We start from the raw sequence: 27,339 nt of genomic DNA on the forward strand, positions 1-27,339 counted from the left end.
GCATCGGCCTTGCCAGACTCATTTGCATTAGTTTGCTAAACTGACGTCAAACAGCCATGTTGGATTAGAGACGGACAGTGGGATATTAGTGGCAGTATCTGGAGTGGAATAAAGTGACAGATTAGAATAATATACCGAGTGGAAACTAGAAAAATGGACGTTAGTTCGCTGATCTGAGAAGCTAGCTGTCACGTCCTGTGCGCTAACTAAAGCTAACCAACTTACCGGAGGAAATCTGGCGTTGTATTTCTTCTTCTTGCTTGGCATGTTAAAATTATTTTTCTAATCCGAGATCGATGGGTTTTTATTATTATTATTATTGATTTTTTTAAATCCCTTTAATTGCTCTTCTTCTCGCAGCTGGATTCACGCCACTGTTTTGATCTGCGGCTTCTTTTCTCTTCCAGCCGGATTCACTAGCTCCGCTCGGGCCGCGTCCCAATACACTCATCCATCCACTCACTTGTGAGAGAACTCCTTCTGATATACACGTAATGACGCACTAGTTAGGCGCCCTAGTTAGGAAACAAGTATGCGAATCCAGACGCCGCCCACCCAACTCAGTTTTCCAGTGATTTGGTAGCAAGCGGTGGTGGGATTATAGTGTTGTGTTTATTTATTTGTTTGTTTGTTTGATTGAAATCGGTGTAAACTATTAAGCGGTCTGAAATTCGTTCGCTTGTGTAAGTTTACTTGGGTTTTTTTTTGGTAATGCAGATTTGTTTGTAGCGTGAAATAAAGTTGGGTATTGGAACTGTAGCCGTTAGCACTTAGCGTAGTCAAGGCGATAAATGCAAATAATATAAGCGGTTATTAATGATAAAGGTTTCTTTTTTTAAGTATAGCAAGAAGGAAAAGATGGACTGGGTAGAAATGAGTTGTTTGTTGGTAAAATGTTCATGGGTAAAGTGGATAAACATAGAAACGCAGTTTTATTAGCCGGATGCTAACGTGAAAAGTCCAGTTTGAGTTGACGCTTTTTCTGTTTAAACGTTTTCTTCTTGTGTTGCAGGTCCGATTAAAACAGGACAACTTTATCTTTAGCAAGAAACCAATCCGCAGTAGTATATAGTATAGCATAGCATTTGCAACATGTAGTTAATCAGAATAAAAAAATAAATAAAAAAAATAAAAAAAAAACACATTATTGGCTGGACTAAGGGTGCATCGATACTGATATCAGGCAGGTATTGTTCAGTATCGTAATAATTTTCTCATACTCCGATATTAACATGATACTGTCACTACGTTTACATGGACAGCAGTAGTCTAAATTATTGACCTTATTATTCTAATAAGACAATATAATATTCTGATTAAGGTGTCTAAATGAGTCGCTTTTAGAATATTCCTTTCATGTTCCCGTTTGCTATAGAACGATTAACGGCACACGTCATTACGTCCCCACGCCACGCCGTCCGACGTCCAGAATTTCACGTATCGACATGCGTCTTCGTTAGGTGGTACCGTATACAGTTTTGTATGTATAATTTTACGAACGCCTCAAGTGCAGTTAATTATTTGTCGTGCTGTACGTGCAAATAGACGACTGCTTGAAGCCGTGGGCTGCGTCCCAAACCGCGTACTTACCTATTATATAGTAGCCAAAGTACGTGTACTTCTCCTACTATATAGTAGGTAAGTACGCGGTTTCGGACGTAGCCGTGCTCTCTTGTTTGCCGTCAAACGGTCGAGCGCTGCCGTGTGTGTAAGTGTCCTGTCGCAAAATGCGGTGAAAACGCCCACACGACGTTAATAGTGTGATTAAGGTGTGTACATGTCTGTAACGCATGTCGATACTGCGAGTAAAACAGGAGTACTCCACACGTCTTAATTCCGATTTGTGTTTACTTCGAGTATGACTTTAATCGGATCAAGTTCATCGGTAATCTCTGTTTACACGCTAGTTTCTTAATCAGAGTATCGTCTTAATCGGGTTAATATCGGATTATCGTCGTCCATGTAAACGGACCGTATGATGGTCTACGTTGCCAGGCAAAGTCGACAGACGACGCGAGATGACCGCGTTCTGGACGCATTTCAAGATTTATTTTCCAATCAAATCAGAAGTGAAGCGTGTTTTGAGAAAAATATCAAGAGGACGTCTTACAGCATGTTCCTGCAATACAAGTAGCTTTAATAGAGTCTGACCTGACAGCACTGTCAGTAAAAATGAGCACGAGGTGTAATGCGAGTGTTCAGAGAAACTGTTCCGTGTGAGAGCAGTTCAGTTCGGCGAGCACTGAGACACGTGCGCTTGCTTTTCTCATCAGTGGTACCTTTTTAAAGCGTTTTCACACCTAGATCGTTCGGAGCGTTTGTTTCAGATCCTGGTGCTTCTTCCTCGTACGGTTCCATTCGATTCGTTCCGACATACACGAACAGGGCAGTCGCGCAGGGATCCACGTAGGATCGATCGGGCCGAGACCACCTCGTTCGCGTGGCACGTGGTGAGAAAGCAATCCGACCCGACGGACCAAGGAAGCGACCTGTATAGCGACCAGTGCAGGATGGGAACTGCGTTACGTAAAAAGCGTGTTTGTTTTGATAATCTGTACGGATTTTCACGAACGCAAAGTCAAGCACACGCCGTAATATGCTGAGGCTCTTGTGATTTTTCAAAATTACCGCAGATTTGAGCCAAGACCATGTGACCTCGTCGCAAGTCCTCTTCGAGTCACGTGTCGAACACGAGTGCAGTTAAAAGGTTTCATTTTCTGAGAAAAATCACGGTGAAAGAGCACGCAAAACAATTTCGCACGATTGTGATTTCAAGCAGTTTACCGCAAAAAAAAAAAGGAACAAAAAACACTTTTTTTTTTTTAAAAAAGCCGCCTCAAAAATCGAGCTTTTTTTTTTTTTTTTTTTTTTTTTTTTTTTTTTTAGCTGCGTCAATCACAAAAAAACCTTCTTTTCCTTCAAGGTTAAACTAATGGTACCTTGTTCCAGGGGCGTTATCTTGGTATCAATGCATCCCTAGGCTCTAGCTTTGTTTGTAAGGAAAAGAAAGCCTAAAGTGATTCCTGTAGTGTTTGTCGTTCACAGGATTACACACCGCATTATCCACCGAGTCGCATTCGGAACAGAAGATGGAGGAAGAAGACGACCATCCCGAAGCTCTTTCAGCAGAGGATTACGCTGCCGAGGCGATGGCGGCCGATCTGGATCCTTGGATCGTATTCGACGCCCGCAAAACTCCCAGAGCCGAGTTCCCAAGTTGGCTCGAGTCCAATCGGCCCTCGTTGGTGAGCCGCTTCGGGGACGACGTCTCGGGGCCTGTAGGGTGGATCGCCGTGTACGGCACCAGCCACTGCCCGAGCAAAGGCGACGTCTCGGGCTTGCAGGAGAGCTGGGAAAGACTTCGCTCCAGCGGCCGAGCCATCACTTTCCAGACCATTAAAGAGATCGCACTGAACCACAACGTGCTCACGGGGAAATGGCTGATGCACTTGGACACGGGTTTCAAAGTGGACCACGCGTGGGAGTGCGTCGCGAGAGCCATCCTGGACGGGAAGATCTCCGTGGCCAAAGTGAGTCCACGCGACCCCAACTCGGACGGCAAGCACGTCATTTGCGTCTACAACCAGAACTTCGCTGACGAGGAGCAGGTGATGCAGCTGGACGCGGCCATCAGGGCGACGGGCATCAAGTGTCCTCTGTCTTACAAGCCAGACGTCTACACGTACCTCGGGATTTACAGGAATAACCGCTGGAAGCTGTGTCCCACGATTTACGAGAGCAAGTTCGATCTGGAGTGCGTGCCTCGCCGCTCACACATCATCAACAAAGTCACCAACTTGGAGGTCACATAGGCGGACGATCAAAACTCCAGCATTGTGGACTGTCCTGAGAATACCGAAGAGAGTGTTTGTTTGATTGTTTGTTTGTTTGATTGTTTGTTTGTTGTTTAATGACCTGTTCAATTTAATCTTCTCTCGTTCACCTAAAATTGTTCTCTTAACTTTTCTTACCAATCTGTTTTTTTGTTGTTGTTTTTTTTTTCCTCGAGACTTTTGTCTGAAGTCAGTTTTAAAGAGATCGTACCTAATTTACAAGCAACTTCATCATCTCTGGTTTGCCACAATGCTAATTAAAACTTTAATAATTTGTGTTTAATTATTAAGGAGCAAAAAGATAGCACCCCTCGTGCTTAATAAACATGTGTGACAAACATTTTCTTTGTAGAACTCTTTCTACGTGAAGATGCTTTCCAAACGAGGCAGGCCGACACCGGCACAGGGTCCACAGTCCGACTCCGACGCGAGCCAGAAGTCAAGGGGGTAGACTGCGTTTCAGGCTGGGTAAACGAGTTTAATGCGGGGTTAGGCGTATAGGTGGAGTCGGATCAGATGCAGCTCCGCATCTTGGACCCGGGCTGTCTGATCTTATCCCGATACTCGGGTGCGCCTCCGGCTTGATCGGAATACGAACCTGTACTCACACCGGCCATTTTCCGGATATAATACAATTCCTGCGTGAATGCGAGTGGAAGGAAAGATCGCACCCATGTTGAGGCAGCAGCGGAAAAGCAAGCTCAGTAAAGTAAAGCGAGGCGAGGCGTACCATGGGTTGGAAGAGCGGCTTTATTTCAGTTCCTCCGGGATTTAGCGATCGCAGAGATGAACGCAAAATCAAGCAAGAGTAGGAGGAGCTTGCAGTTTTTCAAAATGACCGCAGATTTTCCGCAGATTCGGGCCGAGACGCTTTTGCACACCTCAGCAAACAAGACCTAACGGTTTAATGTCAAACCGGAATTCTTCCTTCTGAATATTTTTACGAATAAATCGAGCAACTTTGACGATTCTATAAATAACACCAAAAACCAGTTTATTTAATGGAAATATATTTTTTTCTTCAGTTTCTGTTTGATCAACAACAGGACAGACAAGCGTATCAAATCTACATACATCTTTACACGATAATATCTTGACTACAGATGAGCTGTTATTTATAAAAATGTATTAGACTATACCAGATGATAATATGGCCGTATTTTCAGCACTAAAGGACGATATAACAAACGAAGAAAAGGATATTTATTCAGTGGTAGAAAACTGTCGTGTTGTAATGAGATTTAGTGAATTATATCACCTTCACGAAATGATCGCCTATGTACAAAACCTTCTATCCGGACAGATTAAGCAGAAAAGCTGGTTTGCATACCGTGTGTGTGTGTAGGCGTGTAGGTAATTGACTTATGTTACAATGTACTGCAATAAATGCACAAAATCTGATTGGTCAGAAGGCGTTGATTAATTTTTTTGGCTGTAATTTAAATACATATATATATATATTTTTAACAAGTCTCATTAAAAATGATCGATTCTTACACAAATTGCTCTGCTATATATCGACTTCAGGGTGGTAACAGTAACTCTGCTTCATCGCACCACCACGCCGTTCGTTATTTTGCCGTAACATACCCGATATAATCACCAGGCGTTTCTGAAAACGTCTGCACACAGCCCGATTGGTGTCGTGTCACGACAACATAATACCGCGATACGCATCGTGATATACTTTCACCATATCGTCCTCCACTGTGTCACGATCTACACACCTTTCTCACCCTCACTTCACTATGCGCTTACCGTTTTTGGCCAAAAATATCGGCACCAGGCTTAGTCCTGTATCGCAATTCTCAACATACACCGTCCGCCTTTTATCTCCGTCGTCATCAGGCCGCACGTTTATGCTTAAAAGACTGCAGAAACGACACGAAGGACGTGCTTGTTTCGTCTCGATGTAAAGGCAGCGCTGCAGGGAACGCTGTCAATCGAGAAGCGCGTTAAATTTGGACGAAAACAGCAGAGAAAACGACGCCTCCAACTGAAGGAAAAAAAAAAAACGTTTCAGATGTATCGCATGGCGAAAAGTATTCGCCATGTAAACGTTAGGTTTACGTAATCGAGCGACGCGTAATAAAACGATCAGCGTTTTTCCTTTGTTTTCGAACACACGGGCTTGTCGAGCGTCGCATGTTTTTGCTTTACTTTAAACCGTGCCGAAACGGGACTTTGGAAGGATTAGTGTCTAAAAAAAAAAAAAAAAAAAAAAAAAAAAAAAAAAAAAAATGAAATATTAAACAGTAAACGTGACTCCAGTTCCATTTCAACGTCTGTTCAGTCTAATAAGTCCGAGTGGGGGTGGCTTAAGAGAATCGGTCTTCGACCTAAAACAATAAAACATATCTTTCTGAATCACTAAATCATGATCAGTCGCATGAAGGTTACACTTTGAACCCTTAAGTCATTGGATGACTCGGATGGAAATTGTCTGGGGTGCCAATAATTTTGAGTAGCGCTTTCTGAGCTGCAGGTATGTGGTAACGGTTTATACACTACCGTCATTTTGTATTGCTGAAGCGGTCTTTCTAATAAAAAACACAACATTTCATTACAGTCAATAGATTTCCCTTCTACATCAGGAATATTATCATAACCGATTGCTATGTCAAAAATTTATATATATATATATATATAAAATTTGTCTTAAAAGTCCACCAAGTAGGTGAACAAACATGAATTACGGTTGTTTATTAAATGAGAATCGAATTCCCGGCCACATCAGAAACATTCACCATACTTTTTCACACCTATTACTGACTAACCACTAAATCACGTGATTAGTCATGTGACTTTACATGATGTATGAAAAGGCAGTAACGTCAGTGCCACTTCGGGGATTATTTTCCGTCATTATGGCGTCAGCTTTAACATTTAAAAATGCCCCCCCCCCCCCATATCGTGTAACTAAAAACCTGAACAGAGTGGAGCTTTAATGTAAACGAAGGTTTGTTTGGAAGGCTGGGTCTAGTTTGGGATTAAATCTTTTGGTGTTCGAAATGATAAAGGAACGGCGTGCCGAGTGGGTGTGGCTTATCCTTTATGGAACGTCTCAAAACTATGCTTTCATCAAAGAGGCAAATGAACTAAAATGCTGTTAGCTATGCGTGTGATGCGTTTTGATTGCAAAAAGAAATATAAAAGACAGAGATAATGAGATGGCCTCAGTAGGCATTGTGAAAGTCTGGCCTCCATTTTGTCCTCTGTCCCTTTCTTCCTTCTTCTTGAGTTGCTGCTCTTCCAGGTCTCGATGTAAGGATGGTGCAAATCCGACTGTGTGTAATATCTAAGTGGGATGCCCGGACAGGAAGCTGACTTGGTTGCCGCTGTTCAACATGGACATGAGGCGATCCTCGTCTAGGGAGGGGAAGTCTAAGTCGTCGAGGGTGTCAGGTACGGCTGATGTGCCGGCCATCCCCTCGTCCGGCATCGGCTCGTTCTGCAGAAAGTTGATGATGCTTTGTGGGAAACTCATCCAGGTTCCGTTGCCCAGGTTTCTCGCCGCCTGCTCGGCACCGCTGGAACCCAGCGCGTTATCGACGGCCATGCTTCCTGCCGCGTTGGCGTGACATACGGAAGTAGCCAAAGTGCCGTCTCCGCTTTGGCCCAGCAGCGCCTGAAAATCGTCAGTGTTGATGTTCTCCACGTCTGACGTCTGGGCTTCGGAAAAGCTCGGGAACTCAGGAATCTCGTTATCCATCAGGCTGATGGAAGAGGCGTACGTATTTTGGACCTCTTGGGTCACCATGGTACCAGCTCCGTTAGCCCCGGTTCCGTCCCTCCTGCTGCCCGAGTCGGATTGATCTGGAACGGAGGGAGGGAACGTAGGAAAGGAGAAGCCGTGCAGGTCGGAGAGATTGACCGTGCGGAAGTCTTGAGCGACGGACGGAGCTGGAACGGCAGAAGGCTGCACTTTGACGTTGGTGAAAAACTTCCATCCGTCTCCGTTAGAGGGCGTCGACTCGGTTTGGGACTGAGTGAACAGAAGGCCTGGAGCGGGAGTGTTGAACAAAGACGGAGGCCTCACTGGACCCATGCATGGCACAGGATTCACCACTAGAGGGAGACACACAACATCAGCGTTCGGAGAAAAAAAAAACACCCCAATAAAACCGGGACGATCAAATACACATACAAAAACACACTGACAAGTCATTTCAACTCAGGAAAAATAACCCATATAAAAGAATACAGTTAATATGTTTTTAATGCCCCCCAAAAACCCTATTAAATCCAACCTAGGAATATCCCTACACCTCACACTCGTTTCATTGTTACTGACAGTAAACAGGGTGTTTGTGTAAGGTGAGTGAAAGGTGCGTTTACCTGGTGGAGCACTGGCAGTAGCCAGGGGTTTCGGAGCTGGAAGTGTTCTTATGGCAGTTATGCTTTTCCTCGCAGCGGTGGCATCTAAACACACACACGTTATTGTTAAAAAAACAAAACAAAACAAAACAAAACAAAACAAAAAAAAAAAAAAAAAAAAAAAAGGTTTAACAGTCAAATATTATAGATGTGTTGCACTTTTATTACAGTGAACCACATGCAAAACTCACCTGGCATGATGTTGCTCAGTTTGAGGTTCTGGAGCATTCCCTCCGTCCGCTTCCTCTTCTCCATCAGCCTGTACTCATCTGCTCAACAGCAACCACAAACAACAAATTAACCAGTCTGTATTTTCAATTTTACTCAACCATCATTTTGCTAACTTTTAATACTTAAACTCAGGAAACTGTAGCATTTTAATAATTGAATTATTGTCACGTGATGCACTCGGATCAACCATAGAGGCCACACCCCCTTGCCCTGGGACTGACAGGGACAGAAGCCACAGCCCTTCACCACAGAGGCCACACCCCTTCACTGCGACTGACAGGCACTTAGGCCACACCCCTTCACTGCAACTGACATATACAGAGGCCACACCCCTTCAATAGGCTTAAGAGGAACAGAGGCCACACCCCTCACTGCAACTGACACATACAGAAGCCACACCCCTTCACTTCAATTGACAGTCACAGAGGCCACACCCCTACACTAGGACTGACACATACAGAAGCCACACCCCTTCACTGCATCTGACACAAACAATGGCCACACCCCTTCAATAGGCTTAACAGGCACAGAGACCACACCTCCCTGTCTTGAAATTATAGTGGGGGAAAAAAAAGGGAAAAAAAAGAGTTTTTTTTTTTGTTTGTTTGTTTGTTTTTTTTTTAAAAGGGCTGACCAACTACATTTGGGGTTACATTTATTTTGTGTCTACACTATCGCTTTAAGGGAACAAGGGGGGAAAAAACCTGCAAGTCTGTCATTCCACTCGAGTGAATCATTGACGCCGCTGAATCACTCCAGTGTTCTTTCCCCAACATGAAAAATTCCAGAACAAACAAAGCACCGACTTCACACAATCCCAGAAACAAAGTGCTTACGGGCGTCTTACCGGTTACAGCTGACGTCAGCAGAGTTGTGCAACATTACGTCTTAATCACATCATTAACTCGTTGATCACAGCCTGCACGCTACACGCTGGGGCGCCGAGATCTGACCCGGCAACTCTGCTTGTACACACGATGTCCCTTCTGACCCTTCCTATAGCCTGTTTAACTACCACTAATCAAACCGGTTTAAACTGGATCCGTCCTTCAGCGAGTCATTTTTCGATGTCACGACTCAGGAGGTGACACAGCAGTCGTACTGTTTCAACTAATAAACTCACGACTGAACCCAGATCAGATCTGCTGACTGGAGGACGTAGCACACAGAGCTACAGCGCTAAAACTCTACTACACTGAGTTAGCATAGTTCAAACACATGGTTAGCCATAGGAGTTTAGGGTGTAGCTTACAAATGTGATACAGAAAAACACACAAATACCATTACAGACTGCATGAACACACACACACACACACACACACACACACAGACACAGCATGAATACATGCAGAATAATCAGTATAATGCCTGGCTCTTCTGACAATTTTAGCCAGCTAGCTTTACTTTTTCAACTACTGTCATTGTTTTAGAATGATACTAGCTAACTAGCAAGGTAGCTAGCTATCGAATAATTTATGAGGCAATGCTCTGAGGTAATGCTAGTCAGCTAGCTATATTTGAAACTTCCTCCCATCTAATACTTTTTTTACAGTGATAAATGCTAACTAGCTTCGTTTTGCTAGCCCACTCACAAAACAATCCTCTTAGGTAACTCTAGCCAACTAGCTCCATTTGAAACAACATTTAAAATGATCTAACACCTTCTTTTATTGAATACTTTGACAGTGCTAGCTAGTCGGCCGAGTGCTTGTCTTGAGCGACTGCGTTTACAACCCTCGTGTAATTAGAAATGTTATTTTATTTAACGTGTTTTATAGTGACGGCAGCTAACTATTTAGCTAACTAGCTAGTTATTTAGCTAGATTGCGTTGCTACTGCAGTGAGAACCCCTCAGTGTAAAACTAGCCAGCTAACTATATTAAAACATGTTCGTGTAGCTATTACCTCAGGTCATTCCCATGTTCCCCAGTTCAATGTTCTACTAACATACATCAGTGAAACTTTTCTAAAGGTTTTATTTAGTCAGGACTCATTTTTCACAGGGACCTTTTAACTTTAAACACCAGCAACACATTTAAATGAATAACATCTTACATTAGATTCAAATCCACTCTTCATCCACAAACCTATGAAAGTTATGACCTTGGAAAATGAACTAGGTTGTACATGCTGAACCCTCATTTGTGCTGCTTGGGGAATACCTGTTAGTCTACATTCATATAGTTCATGCATGAACGATAGTGAAATGTATACACTAAACGGTAGAAATGCCATACTGTAGCCTAAAAAACACAGTAAACGCTCATACAAAGAACAAAATCTTAAGTATGAACATGTCCAAGCTCTCATTTATACCGAGGCCTATAACTCCAGCTTTAAATCACCGTGTTCATTACGTGCCATATAAATCCGGTGAACACAGAACCCTGGGAACATACAGAAGATACGCTCCACTATTACCTAGCTTATTACGCTTAGCCAATATGAAATCTTGGGAAAAAAAAATTCCATGATTAAGAAATATTTGTCAATTCGCTTTAGGTGGTGTAAAGAGTTGTGTATCAGTATGTTACAAAATGAAAACAATGCCTCAGACAACACGGAAATGACATCATAGGTCACCTGGGTCGGCGGGGAGATACTGGAAGTCCATGGGCTCGCTGACCTCGCGGTCTGACGGCCTGCGGAGCTGCATCTTCACTCTCACCGGCTCCGTCAGGTTCGTATCGCAGTAGGGCGGCGTGCGGAACACGATGGCGACCTGCCTGTGGACGTCGGCCTGAGAGAACGAGCCTTTACTTTCCCACGAGTCTCGGAAGAAGCGCACCTCGATGTCCTCTGAGGGGGGGAAAAATCGGGGGGGACCAATGAGCGGAGATGTTACGGGATTCCATGGACGCCGTTTTTATGTTCACTATAAAAGCATGGTAATAATTATAATGCTAGTTCGTGAGTTAGCATGTGTACGACACCGCTAGAATGTGGGTTAGCTTGTTGACTAGAATACTAAAATCCAGAATATTTACACATCAACTCATGCACTACATAGTAAATGAGTCTGAATCTTAGAAGCTGAAGGCCATGTCTGTTCTCAAGTCCTATGCGTGGTTCCAAGTCAAATTACGAGTCATGACTCAAGTCTTCCGGACTGGTTTACTGTAATGTAAGGTTGTGTGTTCGCCTGTTTCCTGGCTTTCCAGTGAACTAGAAAAAAAAACAAATGAATGGACACCGAGATAACTTGCAGGAGCTGCTCTGAGTGCAGCACCTGGTAACACACACACACACACACACACACACACACACACACCTTTTTGCACTTTGTCACACAGTAGGAAGATTTCATCTCCGCCCCGGCAGCTGCCAGAGTTCCTGTTCACGCGACAGATCTTTAGCTCGGCTGTGTTCGGAGCTCCTGGAGGGAGAAGAATGGACACACAGAGAAAGAGACGGGGGGGGGGGGCAGTTAAGCACTCATTTGTAGCATGTTTCTCATTCGGGGCAGGTCAAAAGGGAACACGCATGAGTTGTGTGCATACACTGTGTGCGTGTGTGTGTGTGTGTGAATGCAATGCTGTAAATAGCTACAGATTCTGCAGTATAAACACGTCCTAATTTGCGCACCAGAACTGGTGCATGCGGGGTTTGATTTCTGCACACTCACTGTTGTCGTAGATGGGCTGAGAGATGACAGGCTCCAGAGCGTACAGCTCGCCGGTTGCCAGGGTGATGGTTGCCTGGAAACAGAGGCGGACGGCGTTCAGGTCGTACTCCTCCTCCCACACTTTGGCTTCGGGAACTGCAGCACAGGACGGCAGACGAGGAGTGAGACAAAGCAAGGACGTGCACACGCTTTAGACAGACATAAACACACGTTTCACCCTAGAAATCAGGTTTTGAGGAAGAGAAGCAGGAGATCAAATCGAATTTAAAACAGACTTCTGCAGCTTCCAGTGTTAGACAAATAAGCCGGTAATCAGACGTTTTTCAGGGTTTCACCTCCTGTTGCGTCTATCAAAGCTACAGTTTCTCTCTCGTTCTCACGGGCGTACAGCTTAATGAATTTTTCTTTAGAATATCCATCTAAACACGTACAATTTGTTGGGCCAGACTAAAACACGAACTTTTCTTTCTTTTTTTTTTAAATCCTCTCGGTCACACTGTCACACCCATGCACTCACACACACTTACATAAACAAAGTTACAATCGGGGTTGACAGGGTCACAGTTTGTTTTCTGTTTTTTTGGTTGAATTGGGCTGGTTTTGGAATAAGGCTGCGGGCTGGGTAAAAACTAGCCCGCGGCCACGAAGATATTATTTTAAAGCAAATACTCGGAATTAAATCTAAACATCTGTTCGCAAGTAACGGCCATGGCGAAGCGCAAGTGCAGACAATGTGTCTCAGAACCAGCTCTGTTGTAGGTTATACTGTAAAGATTATGAAAGGGTACACGACATAATCCTTAATTATCTATAAACCTGGTTTGATTATAGATAATTAACGAGGATAACACCTGTACTTTGTGGTGACCACTGCTTGACAACTTGGGGCGGCTGTGGTTCAGGTGGTAGAGCGGGTTGTCCACTAATCGTAGGGTTGGCGGTTCGATTCCCAGCCCACATGCCGAAGTGTCCTTGGGCAAGACACTGAACCCCAAGTTGCTCCCGATGGCAGGTTAGCGCCTTGCAGGGCAGCTCTGCTACCGTTGGTGTGTGTGTGTGTGTGAATGGGTGAATGAGACACAGTGTAAAGCACTTTGGATAAAAGGGCTGTATAATTGCAGACCATTTTACCATTTAACTTGCTTCCTACACAAGGGCTTCGAGTTCGTCTCCCTTGCACTAGTGCTAGAATTTTCTGGGCTGTGGTTGGCTTGGAAGATTTTGCTGAGACCAGGTTACACGTTCTGCACCGGCTCGTCGCCCAGAAGGGTGTAAAAACCAGCAAGGTGCAAGAAATGCAGGAAATGCCTACACTTGCAAGGTACATGCCACGGTGACTTTTATTCATTTAGCCTGATAATGTGATTGACTCTTCTTTCATATTACTTTTAAACCTGGTTAAATTTGTAACGCTTAAAAGGCAAGGCCAAACTTTATAATATAGCAGTCAAGTGTCCTGGTCTTTGATAATCACTCAACAATGTTTTTCTCTGGTATAAAATACAAATAAATAAAACGTCAATTGTGCTTATTTTGCTCAAAATTGAGTGGCATAATATTATGTAAGGAGGATTATTCATCATATATTCAGTACAGTACCATAAGTACAGTAGTGAACATTCCCAGAAGTGGCCAATCTTCTGAAGTTCCTCCAAGAGCACAACAATGACTCATCCAGGAAGTCACAAAAGAGCCAAGTACAACATCAGATGACCTACAGGCCTCTCTTACATCAGTAAAGCTTATTGGTCAGGACTCCACTATCAGAAAGACGCTGGGCAAAAATGGCACCCATGTTAGAGTGGTGAGGTGAAAACCACCGCTAACCCAGAAGAACATTAAGACTCGTCTGAATTTTGCAGAAACACATCTTGATGATCCGTAAACCTTTTGGGAGAATGTTCTGTGGATTGATGAGTGAAAGTGGAACTGTTTGGAAGACAGGTGTCCCGTTACATCTGGTGTGAACCAAACACCGAATTCCACAAAAACATCATCATACCTACGGTCAAGCGTGGTGGTGGAAGTGTAATGGTGTGGGGATGCTTTACTGCTTCAGGGTCTGGCCAACTTGCAGTAATTGATGGAAACATGAATTCTGCTCTCTAGCAGAAAATCCTAAAGGGGAATGTCCGGTCTTCAGTCCGTAAGTTGAAACTCAAGCGCAACTGGATCATGCAGCAAGACAACGATCCAAAGCGCAGGAGTAAATCCTAGTCCTAGAAGTAAGGGAAAACCTGTATTGTGTGTTTACTCAGGTTGCCTTTGTTTTATGCTGTATTTCGTTTGAAGACCTAAAACTATTTCGTATGAGAACAGAAGAAATCAGGATACTTTTTCACAGCACTGTAGGTGAAAAGAAATATTTTAAAACGGCTTTAGAAACTGTTTTAAGGGGTTCGGCCAAAGATTTCCGTATACGTGTATACATGTGTCACTTTCTATCGACAGATGAGGTAGCGCGTTCATATTCATGTTCATAACAACAAATGGGATCCGGTTGATTTTTTTTTTTTTTTTAACTAAAGTTGTGTGTAGGTATTTTCACATGATAAACCAAAAAAAAAAAAGTCTTCATTTCTTTTCTGTAAAGCTGAATTTCTTTGTACTCACTCCTCCATGTTGACGCCGATCACCTGTAAGTGAAGGTACGTGCGTACAGATCCATAAAAGGCAAAAAGTTCACAAAGCTGAAAATAACAAAATGACTACTAAATGGTCAAAGCGCTAAATCTTCTAGTAATGCAGTGGCTGAGTGCCTTATTTGTTTTTGGACTGCTTTCTTTAAAGTTACTGATGTGAGTTACGGCGGTTTAAATTTGACGCCATAATCCGTATGTGAATTCGCGGTGACTTGCAAAAATTTAAACCGATGAATTCTGGTTAACTTTAGCGAGTCTCCTTATGTGAAAGGAGAGTTCTCGTTCGATACGGACGTTTTTTCCGTCACTGTAAATTCCTCTAAGCCTAGATTGCTCGAGATTACATCTAGATGAGCTATTCATTAGATTTTCTCATTCTAACTGTTAAACGTTGACGCGTTTCTAAACGTTTACCCAAAAAAATGTTATTACACTGTTCTAAAAGCATTTCTTTATAAACATGGAACAAATTTTGTTTGTGCAATTGTTTGTGGTTACTATGACGTTCTATATACGGTGTGGGGAAATGATGCGGGTTGGATGACTCACACATGGAAGCTTTCTTCTGCATATTTGTGTGTGTGTGTGTGTGTGAGAAAAGGCACTAGTGTCTCACTGTTAAAAGGGTTGTTCTGTGTCTGCAGGCGACAGGAAACGGCTTCGGCCACATCCTTCTTCTTCACACACTGAATACCGAGATTCTGGAAACTGAGAGTGACGGGAGAGAAAGAGAGAGCGCAGCGTGAGAAAGCAAAAATGGATGACAAAATCAAAAGTAAAAGTAAAATGTGCGCACGCAGGAGAGGTCCTGGGCTCTAGAGCGTTTATTTCTACAGGAAATCTCTCAAACAGGAATGTTGGGTTAAAAAAAATGCTTTGTAAACGTTTATTGTACTTACAATCGTTATTAAATTCGTAATTATATTGTAATTAAAATGAGGGGATTTTAAATAGCTGGAACTGCAGAGCTGACTATGAGGATTCATTTCAGATGGTAGTGACTGGTTTGGTTGTTTTTTTTTGTTTTTCATCCAGGAACTTGCCTTGAGAAAGTGATAACCTTTTGTTAGAGAACACACACACCTGTGAACCCGTCTCTCGGGCAGGTCAGCTTCGTAGTAGCCGTGTTTACAGTCTTTTCCCACCAGCTCGTGTGGGTGCGGCTTGTACGGCGGGTTCTTGGTAACCAAGGAGATCTTCACTCTGATTGGGCCGCTGTAGTTATGCACCTGTCACGAGAAACACACCTGATTTGAGATTAATGTCGAACGCACCAGAGCTACTTGAGTCCACAACTTATCTGAAGTCCACTTGGTCTGAGATTTATAGCGGCGCTAATCGAATGGGGAATTTGTCCTGGCACCGACACTGATGTTGGAAGCGAAGTGAAACGAAATAAAGGAAGCTCTTGAAAACGTTATCTTTCTGTTCTGAGATAACGGATAGCTCTCTCTGTAGATTGGCGTTGGCGTAGAGAACAGAAATTTGTCGGATCCTGCCGTTTCCTCCCTTTGATGCAACTATGATGCACACGAAAGCTAGTTAAGTAATAGCGCAATAAAAACTGTGTTCAGGAATAAAACTCGACTGGGCGTGGCGTTATAGGAAACTAAGCAGCGACGGGGGGCGGGGGTTTGCTGTGATGCCGCCTGACACACCAGTGTGGAACGACATGTTTTATTTGTTTTGTTCTTTTAAACGTTTATAGTTACATTTAATATTGTGGAATGAGTGCTGGGCGATACGACTAAATGATCGTATCACGATACTTGAGGACATTTCTACGATAACCGATGCGTATATAATTTAGCTAACAAACTGTCCGCAAAAAATACTAATAGTATTAAACAATAGTAATAATAAAAAAAATCGGAGTAAAATAACCAAGCTGACTTTGACGATACTTTTCTTTAATGCCTATGAAAGGAAATTCTCTTAGATCATGTACTCTCTTATATTACGAACTGCTATCAAATACCTATAATGAATGTATTCATTTAATTACCTCTTTAAATAAGCTGATCAACTGCCATCCTTCTTATAGCTGGCACATGTATTTTCTGTGTCTTGAAATGACTTATTATATAAGACTTATATGTGTTTTGTTTTGTCTATCTGGCTGGCACCTGCGCCAGTAGAAACCGTCCACGCACTGCCGTTATCAGTGTGTACGATGTGTATAAATACTTCTGTTTTGAATGAATAAACCGGAAGTCTCTGTGAACATGCATACGTGTCGGTGTGTGTGCTCATTCGGACTCTCCAGGTGCCTGAACTCTGTGGTAAACCACACTTTCTAGCTCACAGCAGCACAGAACTAAAAGTTAATAGTTAATAAGTCTAGAATAGGCTGAAAGGGCTGACGGAGATCTGGAAGACACAATCTGAGATTTGGAGATTCCTGAGATACATGGAAATCTACCAGCCTACTAAGGCTATGAAGATTAAGTTGGGTTTTTTTTTAAATTACATCAAATCAATGGCCATTCAGTGTCTTTTAATTTGTAATTATTAAAATCGTAAAATAAAAATAAAAAACACATCACCATGCCAACGATATCTCAGAAAAGTGTATCGTGTAATCATTTATTACGATGTCAATACTATACCGATATATCGCCCAACCCTATGTTTCTAAAGTCAATAATATATTTTTTTTTTTTAAAAACGCAGCTTGTCAGGTTACAGAAAAAAACAAAAAACAAAGCGTGAAGACTCGTTCCGTAAACGTTAAATAAATGTCTCCTTCGTTGTTAAATAACAACACGTTTATTATTAGCCTTGCTGTCCACCATAACAAGTCAAGGGTGCGTCTCAATCAGCTCCCTAGTTCAGTGGTCAGGGTGCTGATCAGGGACTCGGCCATTTTAAGGGCTGTCTCAATGGCAAAATCCTTCCAGCGCACTGGAATGTCCGCTCAATTGAAAAAAAAAAATAAAAAATCCCATAATGCACCGCAAAATCAAGGGAGCATCGATGCTGGTTATGTTTCCTTACTGGAAATGACGTCATGTTTTCTGAAGTCTCTCAGCTGGGAAAAAAATCAACTAAAATGGCGGACGAACTCTCAGCCAACATCGCCTACAAACCTAAGTAGCTTATTATTATATATTTTTTTACGCTGTTTGACGTTTTATACGTCTTTGAAGTGTTTAATGATATTTTTTTTTTAATCCACTAGCTAGCCTGCGATCCTGCTTGAAGTACCTTGACAGAAACGCATGTGATTAAGCTAACAAATGTATATGATGTATAATCTCAAAGATATCGGTCCTGCCCGCTGTTGATAAACACCGGTGGTGACGTTTTACGACGCGAGTACGCAGTCACGTCGCCGGAAATTGCGTCATCGTCGTCGTAATGTGTACCCATCCAGGGTCCTTACCATTGCCAGAACTCATGTACACCGTATACCGATTCACAACCTCGGGAGCTACGAAGCCGATTGAGACGCACCCCGAGTCAACGTGAATGATTTGTTAGGATAGGAAAATGAGTCCAAACCCTTCTGACCACTCAGAATCGAGAATTCAACAGCGCCGTGGTATAAATGATAATAACCCGCTGATTGATTTAAATCGCTCAAAGCTAAAAGAAAAACAAACTGATGAGACAAAAACAAGCCAAGCTACTTTTAGATGTTTCTAAACATGTGCATGGACGTCGAATAACAATAACGCTCCGTCGTGTCGCCCACTCCTAACTGCAGCGTCTCTCGAGACGATCAAAGGATAATGACGGAAGAAATACAAACTGCCAAAACAGTCGAACGGGTCGTGAGTACGCGTGGGAGACTCGCAGCAGAGTTTCCATGTTTCTGTCCTGTAGCTCAGTCAAAATAACGTTTCGAGTGCAAAGAGGACTTCCTCTAAAATCAGTGCCAGAAGACGCGAGTCTCGACTGTTCGTGTACGCAGGAATCGACTGTTGCGCTTTCTTCAAAGAATGGAGGGAAGAATGAGTCAATCAGAGAAGAGGCTGATGAAGGGCCAAAAGTCAGAACACATCAACTCCTGTATCAGTGATGTTTCAAAGAAAGCTTGCTACTGTAACTTGTTATTGAGTGGCGTTAATAGATCGCTATCTCGAAAATCTCTGCACAGAAACAGGAAACCTTACACCAAGGGCATCAAAAAACGGTCTTCGCTGATTGGCTGAACGTTAACAGTGTGCATTCGTTGCTTCCAATCGAGGTCATAAGTTTACATACGCCTTGCATAATCTGCAAAATGTTTCGAATTTATTTGTGATCGATGATGTTTTTTCGCTCTCTTTCCCAAGAAATGTGCAACAACAAAAGAAAAAAGTAAAAAAAAACAACTCACCGTGCTGGAAAACTTTACAAAGCAGAGATGTTTGGAAACAATATGTTTTCTAAACATCTGCTTATTGTTAATCTGAGAGTATATGGATTGTCCGCCATACAAGCCCTTGTGTATGAACCGTTACTATAGAAACGATAACGTATTACAATGTGCGCGTTCATATTAACCTTCCGTCTTGTAACTACACCTTCAGACCAATCAGATTCAACCATGCTGTGCTACTAATAATATTTATTACAGAGACTTGAATGATTTATAGACTACAGTGCGTGGAAGTAACCATAGCAACCGAAATAAAACACCGCGTTTTACGTACTTGGGCCTGTTTCACGAAGCTGGTTTCGGTGGCTACCTCGGGACGTTTGAGCGTTTAGTTTGACCAAACTCTGGTTTTCCCAGGCGGATTGGTTTTTAGTGGGTTTCATCACCATGGTAACTAGACGGCTAACCTGCTCCGGAGGTTTCATGCATACAAAACTGCTATTGTGGTATAAATGAAGTAAAGCACTTCGGGACGTGCATAAAGGGTGGTGACAGGAACTCCGCTTCACACTACACAGCTTTATACCATGACCACCATTATATATTTGCTGGCACGGGGTCAATCTCATTAATTGATCCACTTTATGTTGGGAATGAAAGCAACGTTGCCGGGCGATGGATCTCGCGTAACATGGCAACCGAGATTGATTATAAGACAATAAAAAAATAAAAAAAGAATGACATGGATTTACAAAGAAGCGCTATACAGACCGACCGACGCCTTTTGCTGTAACCATAGCAACAATTGTGCAAAATAACAGAGCTATTTAGGTGTGAGTTAGCGCAGAGAAAGTGGTGAGACCTGAATGGGATCAGTGTCACCACGTCAACGTGAGAGTTACGGGAAAGGCGTTTTGTGGGAAGACGCCGTGAGCGCCGCACCTTGATGGCTGGGTGTGTTTTGGTGGAATCGTTGCTTTTTTCGCCGGGTATGCTTCCAGCTGATCTCCCCTCGCATTTATAACGGAAGCGCATCCCTCTCGCCTTGGGCTGCTCGATGATCTCGATGTACGGCGAGCCTGGAACGAGAATTGGAAACAGTCGGATCGATACAACACGTTCGGTTATAATACAGCAATGATGGAATAAATATAGACAGTTATATATTGCCGGATCCTGTACCGCAAGAAGTGACACAAATTATACTGCTCACGTTAGTGATGCAAAATACTGAGAACTGATTTGTAAACTATGCCACAAGGTTATGTATCTAATCTAAGATAAGAATACTGCCATATGAGGAGAATGACAGTAGCTAAGTATAACTTCAAATTGCACAATTTCTACATTTCTAATTATGACGGATTCGTCCGCATATTAAAATATTGAGAGATTGTTTTTGTTTTTTTATAATGGATAGCAAATAAACAGTTTTTCAGTATCATTTAATCATCTCGATGTGGGCGTGTGTGGTCGCCCGCATGTTACACTTGCTTTTGCTCTTTGCTCACTGTGGCTTATCAGCAAGTCTGCAAGCCATTCATTCACACTTTTTATATTTCTGAACAGAGAACCTCGACCTAAGATTAAAAAAGGTCCTTTAAAGTGTATCGTGGCATATCAGTGTTACTGTCAGCAGTGTTTTTCAGCCGAGTGTTACAGTAATCTTAAACTTACTTGCAGACAAAAGGGGGGGGGGGGGGGGGGGGGGTGTTGAAAACTTTTGCAACCGATCTGCTTCATTGTTTAATTACAATACAAAGAACAGGTTAGACGTATTGTGTAAATCAACTGGGAAACCTAACCCCTAAGATGTCCATTTCATCCAATTTCTAGCATTACAAATAGTACAAAGGTTCGTGGGAAGGGGTGGACAATAGAAATCAGTGGCAATGACTTTATACACACACACACACACACACACACACACACACACACACACACACCCCTACCCCTTACCTTGCTGCACAGTGGGCTGTCCCCAGTTGAACCTTTCTGGAAAGTAAAAGAGAGAATGAAAAAAGAATGAAAACGTAAATCCCTATATTTCTCAGATTGCAGGAGCAAGACGATGATTTGTTACTGATACTCGAATGGCTCAAGACCTGATCAGTACTCTCATTGTAATACAAATATATTAACATTAGCTCGCTACCGAATTTATACGTTAGTTAACAGGGCACGTCAAACATGAGGATGTGCATTTCAAAATCAGCTAATCTTCTGGGATATCAATGGCATCCGTTCAGTACAGTTTCATTTGTAATTATTAAAAACGTAAAAAAATAAAAAAAAATAAAAAAAAATACAATCACCATAATAACGATATCTCAGAAAAGTGTACCACGTCATCATTTATTACAATATGGAGATTATATTAATATATCGCCCAGCCCTAGTGTAAGCTTTTAGTGCTCTGTGATTGGAGGATGTTGCAGGTGATCGGTGGTCTGTGATTAGATGACTCAGTTCTCTGTGACACGAGGATGTTGTAAGCAGTTCCTGCTCTGTGACTGTATGACATCGTAAGCATTTCCTGTTCTGTGACTGTATGACATCAACATTTACGGCACTGTGATTGGATGACATCGTAAGTCTGTACTGCTCTGTGATTAGATGACATCATAAGCATTTACTGCTCTGTGATTGGACAACTTTGTAGGTGCTCAATGCCCTGTGACTGGATGAAATCGTAAGTCTTTACTGCTCTGTAACTGGATGGATGTTCATTACTCTGTGATATGACGATATCATATGCGTTTAATGCTCTCTGATTGGACGACGTTGGATGCGTTTAATGCTCCGTGATTGGACATCATAAGTATTTAGTGCTGTGACTGGACGACATCGTTAGCGTCTCCATGCTCTTTGAATTGTAATTACTCATGACTTTTTCCCAGCTCAAAAACAACAACAAACCCGCATATCGCCCTCTGTGGACAAAACCACCTTCATCAACACACTTTCACCGTTTTGCGCCCCTGTCCCAATTGCACTGCGCATGCGCGGTAGCTAGGTGTAAGCTTTTCTACGTCATATCCGTTTGCAAGACATGACGACTGTAAACGTGAGCAGTAAGAAAATAAAGCGTTAATAATATTATTACTTTAACTTGTAATTTTACCCCGGCATAAGTTGTTTTCCCTTCTCATAAATGTATATGTATACAAATAAATGTATATAAATTTGTCTTCATACTTGCTGTGAGTTGTATATGTTTGTTCACATATTTGTACAGTTTGTGTATTAAATTAATCAGTTAAATAATTAATTAAATTTAAAAAAAGAAGCGTTAATAATAAACCAAGCTTTAATCACAGTGTTAGGAATGGGGAGTTTACGGACGGTGACAGTTGCCGTTTTCTTTTTTTTACTTTCAAAAATAGCCTGGGTATATTGAGAAATCTGATCAGATCTGGGTTTTTTTTTATATATACACATTTTTACCAAACTATGTTGCGTATACTATCAGAAACAGGCTAATTTAGGACAGCTTTTGTTCACATCGGGAAAACTACGTAACCTAAAATTACGCCCATTTTACTGAAACTTAAAGGTTTTGGATCAAGTCGTAAACACAGCCAATTATGTGATATTAATAAAGCGTTTACTAATAATAACTAATACGTTTGTACAAAAACAATCCAGCTGCCTTTCCTGGAAAACAATCCCATTTGCATTAATGTTAATGGTGCGAAGTTTGTAGCTGTACTTCCGACAAGACATGGCAGCACCAGGACCGCAACCCAAATGACTCCCGCTTGGACGTCGAGTACACTAGGTAAGGTGTGGAACGCTATTGCGAGATAGTGCACCTATGTAGGGAGAACAGAGCCATTTGGCATACAGCCTCGTTTTCGGTCGCAGCCTTGTAGTGTATTGTAAAGCGTTGACGTTTGGGGGCTTCCCCCCCCCCCCCACCGGTGGACAAAAACAACAACTTCATTGAACACACACGCTCACACACGGAACACTCTCAGCGAAACTTACCAGCCATTTCGGCTCCAACTTTCGTTCATAAAGTGTGTGAAATCCTCAGAAACGCAGCAGTCAGTCCTTTTCTGCAGTACTTTGGTAAAGTAAATTTTTTGGCAGCTTTGCTCTTCCTCGCTTCACCGAGACGAAAGTAAGTTTGCTGGCCGCCCTTGCTTGCAAAGCGGAAGTGACGTGGTACAGTTTAAAGAAACAGTACGCTGCGTTTCGCATCCCATGAAGAACACAAACCACAAGCTAACCTTACTGTAATTTCTTAAGATGATTAAGAAACTAACCGCGAATACTGATAAATAAACACTAACACACAGTAAATGATAATCAACAACAATATCATATGTTTAAAGGTTCAATATTTTAATGACTTACTTGTAGTAAGAGTCACCTGAAAGATATGTTAAACAACAACAACAGCAACAATGATTAAAGCCATATCCTCTCACACAAGTGTATTAAAGTCCCCATGAAATCAAAATGGGAGCTTTGTGGCTTTTTAGTATGAATATGTCAGCCTTAAGGTTATCTATAAGCTAGTGTGCTCAAGGCTCTGTGTGTGCGGAGTTTGCATGTTCTCCCCGTGCTGCGGGGGTTTCCTCCCCCAGTCCAAAGACATGCATGGTAGGCTGATTGGCGTGTCTAAAGTGTCCGTAGTGTATGAATGGGTGTGTGAGTGTGTATGTGATCGTGCCCTGCGATGGATTGGCACCCTGTCCAGGGTGTACCCTGCCATGTGCCCGATGCTCCCTGGGATAGGCTCCAGGTTCCCCGTGACCCTGAAAAGGATAAAGCGGTATAGAAGATGGATGGATGGATAGTGTGCTCCAAAACAATGATAAAATTCACATTTAGAAGATATATGCATTCAAAGTTTACAGCTTCTCTCTACCACCGATACGGATCAACATTTTTGATGACATCGTTCTGCACATTCAGATTTTTTGTTCAATCAAAAGCTGTCTAGGATCTGAATTGTCCCGCCTGCCCCCAAAATTGTAAAAATCCATGGTACAATCTGTTAAGTACCGGTTAACCCTGGCTGTGAGGTAAGTGAAACGCTATTGGCTATTCAAAAAGGGTAAGGAGCCACTTTACAGATCCTACCTTACATTATTTGACAGACAATTTACATTGATCTAATTTATACATCTGAGCAATTAAGGGTCACAGGCCTAACAGTGACAGCTTGGCAGTGTTGGGGCTTGAACTCATGACCTTATGATTAGTAGGCCAATGTCTTAACCACTGAGCTACCAATGCCCACGGTATGAGTTCCTGTTTCAGTGGAAATTATATGAACAATATATCAAAACCTATGTGACTTTTTTTTTTTTTGAGGATGATGTCATTACGCACACCATTTTATTGGTAAAAGGCCAATTGGATGGAAACAGGCGGGAGACATCAAACAAACAGTGCAAAAGTCGATGGAAAGAGTCAAAGTCAATACATATCTATCTGTCAGTTTTCCAGGTCAAACTGTAAAATGTTTAGTGACGTTAGATACACTCACAAGCTCTATCTCTCTTTAAAATGTTTTGCTGTCGTCTTGATTGTTGTCATGGACTCATTTGTCTCAAATCAAAACTCTGACCTTACAAATATTTACTAATCTAGAAAATCCAGAAGACTGGTACTCAAAACAGACCTTTTGGTAGGTTTGCATGTGACATGAGAGGCTTTTAAAATTCAAATACTGACTGTTATAGGATAATCAGACAGTGTTAGTGCTCAATATCAGCCTAGAATAATATAACATAAGGACGCAATTTGAGACACAACACTAGTTCGTTTAATGGCGGTAGATGGACAGGGAAATTTGACTTTATTTATTTATTTTTGCTGCTCTAGTGCATTGTCATTACAGTGAAAAGACTAAAATAACATGTACCCTATTAATGTAATGATGGCTTGTCTGAATGTGACTCCCAGTAACATTTCAAAATATTAGCACACAAAATCTGTCTTCAATATTTCTAATATCCATCCATTTCCTGTACTGCTTATTCTACACAGGGTCACGGGGAACCTGCAGCCTATCCCAGGAGCACTGGGCATAAGGCGGGGGATACACTGGACTGGGTGCCAATCCAAACACTTTGGACATGCCAGTCAGCCTGCAATGCAAGTCTTTGGACTGGCGGAGGAAACTGGAGTACCCGGAGAAAACCCCCAAAGCACGACGAGAACACGCAAGCTCCACACACACGGGGCAGCGGCAGAAATCGAACCCTCAACCCTGGAGGTGTGAGGTGAACGTGCTAGCCACTAAGCCACTTTACGCCCTACTTTTAATATTTTTTTTGTCAAATAATTGAATGAAACAAAAGAGGAGACCCCATTTGTAAATCAAGTGACCCCAAATGGGGTCGTGATCTCTAGTTTGGGACACGCTGCCCTAGAAGTCGCCAGAAGAGCAACACGTTCCAGAAAGCTGCAGAGTGTATTAAAAGCTTTCATTTCAGGTCTAACATTGTTGTTCTGAAATGCCATATTACAGCTTTGAAAGATAATCTATGATCTTGCATCTGAATCAGAATAAACAGATAATATTCCAAGAAAGACAGGAAAAGGAAATGTCAGTGTTAAAAAAAAAGAAGAAGAAAAAAAGATAGAATCAGCTAAAATCAACAGAATCAACTAAGAGGACTGAAACATCTAACAACTAACATTTGAAACATCTGGTTTGTAATAAGACTGAAGAAACGACTCATTGTTATTTTCAAGCTGTATTTTCAGCTGAGTTGGAAGAAGTCATACACCTTTTGAATCATTTCTCTCTACTTTGTGTATGCAATGAAACGACACTCCTGTACACTTTAGTTTGTATTTCTCCATCTAGTGGATGATTCGCATTCAGCATGAGCAAGAAAAGAAATAGAAAATTTCGATTTTGTGGTTAATATGTTCGTATGCATCATAGCACATCTTCGACTGCTTCTTTTTATTTCACCAATTGTCATTTAGAGACATTTTCCCCCAGCACATCTTCCTAAAATCTCTGAACAGGAACGATGAATGAACAATGAAACAATATACTTATGAAAAGCATCTGAAAATGTAATACATTCGATTGAAATCCATTCGAAACTGCCCCATTACAAAGAGACACATGTTTGTAGATTGCATCATAAATCCTCAGGATGGATGGATGGATTAATATACAGAAAGCGAAATGAATATTTAAAAAAAATACATGAAGACATTTCCACCATCCCAGAAGCCAGTTTCTGTCCTGATACACGAAACTGAAGCATGTCCCTAATTACACTTAGTTTTTAATATTGAATGTTGTTTAATCGTACGTTCATGCAGTCTTCTATGTAATGTTCCCTGGCATAATTTTTTTTGTGTATAAATAATTATCTATAATTATGTATAATTGTGTGCGATTATATTTGTTTATCATGTGTGTCACTGTGCTTCTTTTCTTTCTAATTACGGGTCCAAGCACTGATTTTACAGTAGACCTATTGTTGGATATTGGATATTTTCATAAAATGGTTCCAGGTAATAAATAGCCCTATCTATCTATATATCTACCTATCTATCTGTCTGTCTGTCTAATAACCTACCTATCTGTTTGTCATTTAAACCTTTTAAGACTTACATTAAGGCTTGCCATTGATTATTTTCCAATAAGAGTAGTGTTAGTGATTTGCCTTATTTTTCTTTCATTGCAAAAAGGACTGAACAGTTCGGTAAGGCCTGCACTGAGTTTGTGAACCAAGCTGAACTTTTGTGTAGTCCTGGAGAACAACTGTTGACATCTTGGTGTATTTTGTTACTGTATTGAGCAGTTTTTTTGGGCCCCTTAATTTAAAAACAAAGCCTAGTGGCAACTCAAATGAGCTTTAAGAAGACATTAATGATGCACTTGATACAGCTCTCCAGCTCACATCACAGCTGCTGGTTATATGAGCTGACCAGGTTTGAGACCTGGTTTGGTGGACTTGTTTGAGTTTATGTTTTTAACAACCAGTCACTAATCACCATAGTTCCCAATACCTATCACTGATCACCATTGATCCCAATAATCTATCACTAATCACAATTGTTCCCAGTAACCAATCACTAATCACCATTATTCCCAATAATCTTGCACTAGTTACCATTCTTCCCAATAATCTAGCACTAATTACCATTCTTCCCAATGACCAATCACTGATCACCATTGTTCCCAATAATCTATCACTAATCACCATAGTTCCCAATAACCTATCACTGATCACCATTGCTCCCAGTGACCAGTCACTAATCAATATTGTTTCCAGTAACCCATCACCGATCACCATAGTTCCCAATAACCTATCACTGATCACCATTGCTCCCAGT

General features: G+C 41.9%; 3 protein-coding genes across 7 annotated transcripts in view; 1 reads left to right on the plus strand and 2 right to left on the minus strand.

Annotated features, from left to right (window-relative positions):
• Positions 1 to 460, minus strand: part of drap1 (DR1-associated protein 1 (negative cofactor 2 alpha)) — a 10,605-nt gene extending 10,145 nt beyond the window's left edge. The window contains exon 1 of the mRNA XM_017461338.3: positions 226 to 460. Coding sequence (XP_017316827.1) covers positions 226 to 267 — 42 coding nt within the window. The 5' untranslated portion in view covers positions 268 to 460. The remainder of the gene's footprint in view (positions 1 to 225) is intronic.
• The window catches only part of c29h11orf68 (chromosome 29 C11orf68 homolog), a 4,217-nt gene extending 44 nt beyond the window's left edge, over positions 1 to 4,173 (plus strand). Inside the window, exons 1-3 of one of the 5 annotated variants that reach the window (XM_053677723.1) lie at positions 1 to 263; positions 408 to 465; positions 3,046 to 4,173. The exon at positions 1 to 263 is cut by the window's left edge and continues 44 nt beyond it. In XM_053677723.1, the coding sequence (XP_053533698.1) occupies positions 3,090 to 3,812 (723 nt within the window). In that variant the 5' untranslated portion in view covers positions 1 to 263; positions 408 to 465; positions 3,046 to 3,089 and the 3' untranslated portion in view covers positions 3,813 to 4,173. Of the gene's footprint in view, positions 264 to 407; positions 466 to 523; positions 684 to 714; positions 1,188 to 3,045 lie in introns of those variants that run through there. The other 4 variants (XM_017461336.3, XM_017461332.3, XM_047152294.2 and 1 more) reach the window with 4 other exon arrangements.
• Positions 4,174 to 7,125: 2,952 nt separating this feature from the next.
• Positions 7,126 to 23,176, minus strand: rela (v-rel avian reticuloendotheliosis viral oncogene homolog A). Its single transcript, NM_001329256.1, is given in 11 exon segments — positions 7,126 to 7,901; positions 8,172 to 8,255; positions 8,402 to 8,479; positions 11,025 to 11,240; positions 11,713 to 11,817; positions 12,067 to 12,201; positions 15,325 to 15,416; positions 15,792 to 15,937; positions 19,957 to 20,093; positions 20,974 to 21,009; positions 23,005 to 23,176. Coding segments are annotated over 11 exon segments (1,806 nt in total). The 5' UTR covers positions 23,012 to 23,176; the 3' UTR covers positions 7,126 to 7,131.
• Positions 23,177 to 27,339: the final 4,163 nt, after the last annotated feature.

Source organism: Ictalurus punctatus, chromosome 29, assembly GCF_001660625.3.
Source record: "Ictalurus punctatus breed USDA103 chromosome 29, Coco_2.0, whole genome shotgun sequence".
Lineage (NCBI taxonomy): Eukaryota > Metazoa > Chordata > Actinopteri > Siluriformes > Ictaluridae > Ictalurus > Ictalurus punctatus.